The following is a 10359-nucleotide window of genomic DNA, read 5'->3' as shown; positions in this document are numbered from 1 at the left end:
CATCAACTATTCCAGTTCAGAACATCTATTATTTTATTTTCAATAGAACTCTAGGTCTTATGCAGTAAGTGTGAATTACATTTATTAGTGACCAATTTGAATTTTGTTTCATGTTGATTATAATATTAAATTAGGAGCTCCACAACAACCAAACAAACAAATGAAAAACATAAAATCTAACAGAAAGGAAAAAACCACAAATTTCAAGAACTACTAAGAGAACAAAAAGAATCATGTTAGATCTTAGGAAAAAGAACCACTATCAATAGAGTAACATCCTCTAGAACAACTTAATCCAAGAAAATCAGATTACATTTTTAAACTACTATTAGATCATATAGAGAATAGTATTCACAAGTCACAATCATTTATGTAGGATTTGATTTTAAAAATAATTATAGTAAGAAATTAAATTATTTTGATTATCTGACACTGATAGTTAATTGTACAAAAAAAAAATATTTACACTACATGTGCATGTGAATTAATTTCGAAAGTATATAAATAAAGATTTGGAATCAAAGTTGTTACAAGTTACCTTTAACTTTTAGTATTCAACTTTTAGTATTTCTTTTGAATTAAATTGATTGTGTATACCATGATTTGATTATTGAAAACAACACAACCAACTATTCGAAGTAACTTACAACTGTGAAATCCACATAAATATTCAAAGTCATACCACACACAATAGAGCATAATTAAGTCTAACTTAAAAAAGTAAATAATAATAGTTTTAAATCACAATCATAATACATGAATGCAAATTTTATGCTTTGTCTTCTTCAACATCTTCATCATTGGGAAGCTCATTCAAATCAAATGTGTTGATCCATTTAGCTTTTCCATTTCCAATCCCACAAGAAGACTCACTTTCTTCCCCAGCCTCATTACCATTAACTTTTGTATCACTTTTTACTCCATCACTAGGTCCAACTCCAGCTTGGTCTGCAACTTCAATTTTTAAAAAAATCATTGAAAATAGACTATGGTATTAGATTAATCCCTTAAAGATAATATTTATTTGCCGGGTTATCGAGAATCATATTTCTTCTAATAATAATTTATTCAAAAGAGAAATTTTACACAGTGAAACGTTTTCTTGAATGCTATACCTATGGAGGAACATGTATGTAAGAGTGCCTTAAAATTTATTATGATGAAATTCATAAATGAGCATACTTATATAGATATAAAGTTTTTTTAACAATATACTAGTGTTATTTAATAATTTTTTATTATGATTTCATTCTAATGATTCATTCATGTATCAAATTTGATTCAGTGTCTGATGATAATATAATGTTTTCCTTGATTTATTATGTTCTTTAATTTTAGATTTTTTTTATTTAATAATTTTTGTTTTTATGAATCTTTATGAGACTTTTTTTTTTTAAAGTATATTCTAATATGCTAATTTTTATAAATAAATTTTAAACGAGCATGCTACAAGAAGATGTTTGAGATTCCATTATACATACATGTTTAACATCTTTTATTTATAAATATGGATCTTAGTCTTTACATTAGGTTTAGGGTGAGATGTTTTAATTTAGTTGTTTCTCATCTTTAGTATGCATAAAGAGTAGTCTTATAGGCATTAATGCATACCCTATCTTTTTTAATTATGTAGGTGATTTCCTCCATTATAAGATTGAAACCATACCCTTTAAGTCTCTAGGATTTTCTATGGGGGCCAACCATCGATTTGAAATTATTTGGGATCATTTAGTTAGTTTTTTAACCAATAGACACCACTCTTGAAAACACATATATGTCAGTTTGGATGGCCGAGTGATTTTACTTAATTTGATACTTAATGCTACCCCATCTTATATATTTCCTTTTTGAAGATTCCTCTGAAAGTTTGGAAGAAGATAATATCAATTCAAATAAGGTTGTTCTTTGGGAGACCATATGTAAACCTAAGAGTAAATGGGGCCTAATGATTAGGAATCTTTGGTTGGATAATTAACTCTATTGACCAAATGGAAATTTAGGTTTATTACAAGTGCTTCTGGTCTTTGGTGCGATATTCTAGTAGCTAGAAATAATGATTTTAGTTATCTCTTATTTTTATGGGAGGAACACAAGATTCTGGTCAGTTTCTACTTTGTGGAAATATGTGTCTCTTCTTGGATCCAAAGAGGATGACCCATCTGATTGATTTGTTGATGGTATCTTAAAGATAGTGGGCACGAGCATTCTTGGGTTGAACCCATTTCCCTTAAGAATATGTTCCCTAGGTTCTTTACCAGAGTTACCGGAAGAGATCGGTGGATTGGAAAATGGGAACTTAACCTAAGATATGAGGTGAAGGAGATCCCTTTTGTCTTCGGGAATTACTAATTGTTGATTGTCTTCTATCCGTTCTTTAGGATTTACTCTCTCTGAAGATAGATATAAGTGAAGATGGATTCATTTAAGAGATGGTATATTCTTGGTTGCCTCAGCTTACCAATCCCAAATTGATCATAATAACTCTTCTTTTTTATCTCACATGGTTGGGAGTCTGACTTTTCCCATCATCTAGATTAGTTGAGTTCCTTCTAAGGTTGTAGTCTTTTCTTGTCAGCTTTTGCAAGACAACTTTCCATCTAGAGAAAATATTGGTGGGGTGATTGTTAATCTGGATGGAGTCTCTTGTCCCTTATGTAGGAGTTCGGTTGAGTCGGTGTTCCATCTTTTTGTCACTTGTGAGATAGCTTTGTCTATGTGGTATATAATCTTTCGGTTATTAGTTTAACATATGGTTCTCCTTAGTGATCATAGGCTTCTTTGGGTGGTAGAGCTAAGTTTAGGGGTGATTTTTCTATGATTTGGAATATTGTTGTCTAGTCTATTTGGATGGTCCGTAATGATGAAATTTTTACCGATGTTTCAACAACTATGAAATAAGTGAATGAGAAGAGTAATTTGGTCATTAAATGATTTCTAGGTAAATCATAGGTGAATTCTTGCACTTTTTCTAGCTGACATCACAATCTTATCCTCTTCCTTAACCTAAGAGGATGAGTATTTTATCTTAATTATGAGATTGATTTTGATATGTGATTTTTGATGTTTTTCTTGATGGATTCTTATCTGTTGATAGTGGTTTTGATGGTTTGAATTCCAAGGGATGAGATTTTATACTTAAATGTTTTCATAGTTACTTTCTCATCTTTCCAAGCAACCTACCTAATGTACTTTTCCATATAGTTATAACATCAACTTTTTTAAGTGTTTTGAAGTTTGACATGGAGAAATTTGATGGGAAAAAAAAATCAATTTTGGGTAAAGAAAAATACAAATAAAAAAATATGTGAATTTATGCAATTGGGATTAAACAAGGCATTGAAAGAAAATATTTTTGACATGGTAAACAAAAAATGCAAAGACAATTGAATGATTATGAGATGTTCAAAATGTATAAATTGTAGGAATGTAAAGTATAGTATTTCCGACATAGAAATGTTAGAAAAGGACTATGATTTTTGAATGATATTAGTTTTCACTGAAAATTCCAAAAAAAAAATCCTTAATTGTTATAATATTCCAGATATATGTTGCAAGAAATTTGATACAAGAAATCTAACCTTCAACAGCATAAATGTTATCTTTTAATGGAATATCCACTTCCTGTTGTGCTTTAACTTCTTCTCCAGAAATATCATTATGCAATACGACTCTTTTACTCGTCACTTCATCTTCTTCTGCAACCATACATCAATAGTAATAATTAAATAAAATGAACCAAAATATATAACCAAAACACTTGAGAACAAAATTATTTAATTTTAAAAGTAGTCAAGAGACTTCATATCAATATTACTTAGATAAATCTAGTTTTATACAATTGAACATTTAATTTAAATGTTTTTTAAATCTTGCATAAAAACAATGGATTCCAATATTCTCTACCAGACTTGTAAACAAATTCAATATAAAATATCATCACACATTTATTATAGTTATAAAGAGGAAGTTTTAATTAAGTTGTTCTATGATAGAACATGGTTTATGATTGCATATTATATATCGTGAATCTATGATTTTTTTTAAACAATATTATGGTTTACGATTGCATATTATATATTGTGAATCTATGATTTCTTTACGAACATTGTACAGTAGCTATAAAAAACTTGAATCATCATAATTATTATGTTTTCAATTGCATCTCACATTTCTTAATTTAATTAGTTTATTTTGAGACATGTTTTATGATTATATATTATGAGTATTTTTGTAATTTGAAAATGAGATATTTTTCATTATATTTTATGAATTTTGCACTCATAAAAAAAGGATAATTAACGTAATTGCAAATTTCTCACAACCCAAATATTGCATACATTGTAAACCTTTCTCAACACTTGAGTAGAAATATCTTGTGTACCTTAGTTTTAATTTAGATCGATTTTAGCCATTTACTAATCTAACAGATAAAAAATATACAAAATGACTTTGTAGAAAATTGTAATTTACAGTTACAACCAGCCATGATAAGATTGGTGAAATAATGGTAGAGTAAATTTGAGAGATATGTTATACTTGCATTTTTTAGGTTGAAAGTGTACGCTAAACACTTATATAGTGGTTACAAATCAAGTGGAATACAATTTGACCAAATACAATAACAGAAAATACAAAAACTTGGGTTTGTAATTGGTTACACCAAAAGGTGTAATTGGTTACACTTGACATTGAAAATAAAATAAATTAGTTCAGTTTCATGGTTAACCAATTACACCATTTCTGGTAACCGGTTACGCCTTCAAAAATTCCAATTTTCTGCTACTGGAAAGCATATCAGCACCAGTTGTAACCGATTACAACACTTGAATTACCCCTCAAACTTCAACGCACCACCTTAATTCAAGTGATGCAAGTCTACCATGCTCATGTTCATCTACAACCTCTTGAATACATCATTTATGACCCCCTTGGTCAGCAAATCAACAACTTGGTCCTCACTCCTGCAATATCACAATCGTAACCTCCCTTCGCTAACAAGTTCCCTTAAATAATGAAACCTCATCTCAATGTGCTTGCTCATCTCATGTGCAATTGGGTTCTTAGAAAGATTAATTGCGGAAACATTGTCAACTAAGAGTGTGACAACCCCACCCTCACTGCTTCCCAGCTTCTCCAATAGATTCATAAGTCATATGACTTGACACGCACATAACGAAGCGGTAATGTACTCGACCTCATATGATGAGAGTGTAACTATAAGTTCCTTCTTCAAATACCAAGATATTGGTGTCTTACTGAACATGAAGATGTACTCAGCTGTAGGATTTCGATCATCTTTATCTCCATACCAGTTAGAATTGGTAAAACCGAGCAAATTGCATTTTCTGTCCGTATCTGCGGCGGGAAAGAGAATTCCGCAGCCAACAGAACCTCTGACATAACGTAGGATTCTCTTGATTGCTGTCAAGTGAGACACCTTTGGTCTCACCATGAATCTACTCACATAACCGACACTAAACGCCAAGTCTGGTTGCATATTGCACAAGTAACGCAATGATCCAATCAACCTCCTATATCGAGTTGGATTAACATCTTCCTCATCCTCATTCTTAGATAGTTGCAACCTTGGTTATGCTGGAGAAATGGCAGCATTGCAATACTCCATTTCACATTTTTCAATATCTCAAGAGCATATCTCCTTTGATGCATGAGAAGCCCCATTTTGGACTTGTAGAACTCAATGTCAAGAAAATAAGTCATGAGACCAAGGTCCGTTATCTCAAATTCACATATAGACAAAGAATGATTACTCCTTCACTCGCATCTGTCTTCACATATACTCTATGCTCCGATACACATTTTTGGAAGCCAATGTCCTTTAGGAAACCATCAATTCTTTTATTCCAAGCTCTTGGATCTTGCTTCAAACCATATAGCGCTTTCCTCAACTTGTAGGATTTTAGCTCTTAGTCTTTCACAACAAAACCAGGGGGATGTCTAACATATGCCTCCTCTTCAAGTGGTCCATTCAAAAACACAGATTTGACATCTCTATGATAGACAAGCCAATTGTGGTTATTTGCAATACCAACAACAAACCTAATGATTCGATCCTATCAACCCATACAAATACCTCCTAAAATTCTATGACTTCTCTTTGCAAAAGTCCTTTAGCCACTAATCAAGCCTTATGCTTGATCATCTCACCCTTGGGATTTGCCTTCACTTTGAACACTCACTTCACACCAATTGGATTTTCCCCTTTTGGTAGATCAACTAGCTCCTAAGTACTATTTTCCTAAATGGATTCCAGCTCCTCTTTCATAGCACAAATCCACTTTGGATCACTTAAGGCTTCTTCCGTACTAACGGGTTTAGATTCGGTCATAAGTGCAAAATGGACAAAATCACCATCATCATTTACTTCATTGTCACAAAATAACTCACATTCTTGGAGTCTCTGTGGCAGACCCCTTTGCCTTGTTGACCTTCTGACATTTCCTTCATTTCGGGATTCAACGACATGTTGTTCTATACTTCCTCCTACCTGAGAATCTGGAATTTTGAAGCTGTAACCGGTTACAGGATTCTGGTAACCGGTTACAGTCTGCGTGTAACTGGTTACAGACTGCTAGTAGCCGGTTACACCCTGCTGCACCTTCTTCATTTCATCGATTACAACATCCCGACTGATTACAATCCTCTTGTTTACAACATCAAATAGTTTGTAACCACCAGTAGAATGATATCCAACAAGTATCATCACTTCTCCCTTGTCATCCAACTTTTTTCTAAGTTGACCTGGAACATGTCGGTATGACATGGAACCAAAGACTCTCAAATGGTTCATATTTGGCTTGAACCCCGTTCATGCTTCCTACGATGTTACATTTTCCAGCTTTTTTGTAGGGCACCTATTCAACAAATAGGCAGTTGTGGATACCGTTTCTCCCCATCGCTCTTTCGACAAGTTCTTCCCCTTCAACGTGTTTCTCACCATGTTCATAATCGATCAACTATTCCTTTTGGCCACACCATTTTATTGTGGTATATAGGGTGGTACTACCTCATGTACAATCCCTTCTTGATCACAAAACCTTCCAAAGTCATTTGAGACATATTTGCCTCCACCGTCCGTTTTGAGCACTTTGAGCTTGTGACCACTTTTCCTATCAACCATGAACTTAAACTTCTTAAACACTTCGAATACCTCATCCTTTATCTTGATTAGGCATGTCCATGGCTTTCTACTATAATCATCAATAAATGTGACAAAATATTTATTGCCACCAATGGAATATACTTGCATCGGTTCACACACATCTGAATACACCACCTCAAGGTGATTCTTGGTTCTCAAGACTGCATCCTTGTTGAATTTTACCTTATGTTTCTTAGTTTGCACTCATTCATCACAAATTTCAGCTGGTATATTGATCGATGGCAGCCCCGTTACCATACTGTTCCTTTGCAGATCTTTGAGATCTCTAAAATTGAGATGCCCAAGACAATAATTCCACATACACTCTTCTCTACCTGTTGCATTATCAAGACATCTATGCTCCATAACCTTCAAATCAACCTTGAAGGTTCTATTGGTAGCCATAAGCGCTGTAAGGACCAAAAATCCCTTTTCATCCAAAACATGCAACCCTTTATTTTCCATATGAATCTTGTAACCCTTCTCAAGCAATTGGCCAATGCTTAGAAGGTTACATTTGATTCCCGGAATATGAAAGACATCTTTGATCAAGGAATGCCCAACATCCCTTATCATGATCAAAACATCACTGATATCGTTGGCCATAACAATGGTGTTATCCGCAAACTTTACTTTGTTCTTCATGTCATGATTGATTTTGACAAACCAAACCTTTCTTCCCGTCATATGAGTTGAACAACCTGAGTCCAAATACCGCTCTTCATTGCATTGAACTTCTTTCATAACCGTCATGGCATCTTCCTCTTCACGCAACCGGTCAATCATATCATCCAACCGACCACAGTTTAATTTTTTAGCATTCTTTGAGCTGCTGCAGCAGCTGTCCGACAGTTGTTTGCTTCTACAATTCGCTTTTGTGATCATGACAAAGAGTGCATTCTCTTCATCAAACTCTTGTCTTGCAACGTTGGCTTCATCCCCTGAGATTCCTTCTTGTCCTCATTGCATTCTTTCGTAAAATGACTGAACCGTTGACACTTGTAGCACTGCTCCTTGCTTTTATCAAACCTCTTTCTTTCACCTCTAAAGTTTCCATGACCACCATGTTTGTTGTAGCTGCTCTCACCCCTTTGACAAGTCAAATTATTTGAATTTTGGGAATTTTTTCCACCAAAATTCTGAAAATTCCCTTTGTTCTTTATGGGCCATTTTCCTTTTGATCTCTTGTCCTTCTCATTGAAACGAGCTTGCAAAGCGATCTCCTCATTTTCCTTATCGTTGTTCCTCTCTTACATCCTTTTCTCATGAGCCTTAAGAGAATTTTGCAGCTCCTGTTTTCTCATCGTCTCAAGATCCTTCGACTCCTCAATCGCCACAACTATGTTGTCGAATCTTGGTGTTAAAGAATGCAAGATCTTAGAAACAACATACTACTCTGTAATGGTTTCTCCACACGCCTTCACTTGGTTCACCAACCGAGTGATTATCGTTGTGAAATCATTAATTGTCTCCTTTTCCTCCATTTGAATTAGTTAGAGCTGCCGCTTGTGAGTTTGTAACCTCATCATCTTTGCCTTATCATCCCCTATATAAGCTTTCTCTAAGATCTTCCAAGCTTCCTTCGACGAATCGCAATCACCAACTTTTTCAAAGTTGTCGCCAACAACACATTGATGAATCAAGAACAACGCTTTATAATCCTTCTTCTTCTCTTCTTTACGTGTTCCTTGCTGCGTTTCGGTAACATTATGAACAAGAGGAGTAACATAACTCTTGATCACCTCAAGAACATCTTGGTAGCTAAACAACACATTCATTTGCTTGCACCACTTGTCGTAGTTCTTCGCGTCAAGAATGGTAAATTTGCAGGGATTCTTTCCTTAGAAACTGAATTCATGTTGCACACTAGGTGTTTGTGGATCTGAACCAGGCTCTTGATGACAAATGTTAGAACAAGCAACCACAAGATTGGTGAAACAATGGTGGAGTAAATTTTGGACGTGGAGAGAGAGAGAGAGAGAGAGAGAGAGAGAGAGAGAGAGAGAGTTGAGGGTGAGATGCTATACTTGCATTAACCAGGATAAAAGTGCATCGTAAACACTTATATAGAGGTTACAAATCAAGTGGAATACAATTTGACCAAATACAATAGCAGAAAATATAAAAACTCGGACTTGTAACCGATTACAAAAGGTGTAAAGAATTACATCTGACATTGAAAATAAAATAAACTAATTCAATTTCCGTGGTAACCAACTACACCATTTCTGATAATTGATTACGCATTCAAATATTTCGTCTACTACTAGAAAGCATATCAACACCAGGTGTAATTAGTTACGCACCCGTTATAACCGATTACAATACTTAAAACACTTGAATACCTCAAACTTCAACATTTAATTGTAAGTTTCACATATTGGTTCCAATTTACAAAATAATTTTACCATATGATATATAGGTGACTAAATAAATTAAAATAAACAATGTTAAAGTATATATACCTTCAGATAATTTCCTTTTTGGATGGAGGAAGATTTCACCCATCGATGTCATAGCATGCACCCCGAATTTTGTTACCAGAATTGCAGAATCACTTTTGGATGGTCTTTTGTTTCTATTACCCCTGCTACCACGAGTAAGATCCTCCATTTGACATGAAACTTTCATATTTTGATTATCAATGTTTGTTTTTTGAATCTCCCTCCCTTCATTGGACATTTCTCCTCCAATTCTACCAATATCACTATCAACACTATGTTTACTCATGTTAATGGAGACATCATTTTTCAGGTTATGGTTTCTAGAAAGTGACTTGGATGAACCCTTATCAATGTTTGCCATGACTAAAAGGATATTGAAGTTAGGAAATGTTAAAAGAACCAAATGAAGAATAAAAAATGTTTGGAGTTTTTGTCTTGAACTCTTCCTTAGATTAATTTATATTTGTCGGTTGACCATCTTAATTTCATTGTACATTTTGTCAAAAATATAATTAATTGTTCATTGAATTAAGATTTTCTATTAAATATTTTTAATTTTATCTTTTGAAAAGAGAATTTAAATAGGAATATTTTATTATTAATTTGAAAAAAGTAAAATTTAAAAGATTCTTACAAATCTCTAACTGTAAGTCATATTTTATTGAAAGAATGAATTTTATAATAATAATATTATTCAAATTGAAATTAATTTTTTAAATTTATATTAAATGTATAAAAAAATTAAAATAAAAT

At 33.4% G+C, this 10359-nt stretch overlaps 1 protein-coding gene across 2 annotated transcripts; it reads right to left on the bottom strand.

Moving 5' to 3' along the window:
* Positions 1-527: 527 nt before the first annotated feature.
* Positions 528-10016, bottom strand: LOC127074770 (uncharacterized). 2 transcript variants are annotated; one of them, XM_051016120.1, is made up of 3 exons: positions 9628-10016; positions 3579-3695; positions 528-954 (listed from the first exon to the last, which is right to left on the bottom strand). In XM_051016120.1, exons 1-3 carry the CDS (start codon positions 9965-9967, stop codon positions 770-772), a joined length of 642 nt encoding a protein of 213 aa, XP_050872077.1. In that variant the 5' UTR covers positions 9968-10016; the 3' UTR covers positions 528-769. The 2 variants fall into 2 exon arrangements, with proteins under 2 accessions (XP_050872077.1, XP_050872079.1); XM_051016122.1 differs by having other exon boundaries at positions 528-948.
* Between the last annotated feature and the right edge of the window lie 343 nt (positions 10017-10359).

The sequence above is a fragment of the Lathyrus oleraceus genome, chromosome 4, assembly GCF_024323335.1.
Source record: "Lathyrus oleraceus cultivar Zhongwan6 chromosome 4, CAAS_Psat_ZW6_1.0, whole genome shotgun sequence".
Taxonomy (NCBI): domain Eukaryota; kingdom Viridiplantae; phylum Streptophyta; class Magnoliopsida; order Fabales; family Fabaceae; genus Lathyrus; species Lathyrus oleraceus.
Note: the sequence above shows the minus strand (reverse complement) of the source record. Positions and strands in the feature narration are given on the sequence as shown.

Excerpts from the sequence above, each read along its gene's own strand:
- LOC127074770 (XM_051016120.1), bottom strand. The coding sequence starts at position 9,967 with ATGGCAAACATTGATAAGGGTTCATCCAAGTCACTTTCTAGAAACCAT. Across the intron at positions 3,696-9,627 it reads AAAAAGGAAATTATCTGAAG|AAGAAGATGAAGTGACGAGT; the intron begins GTATATATACTT and ends GTATGGTTGCAG. Across the intron at positions 955-3,578 it reads TAACATTTATGCTGTTGAAG|TTGCAGACCAAGCTGGAGTT; the intron begins GTTAGATTTCTT and ends TAAAAATTGAAG.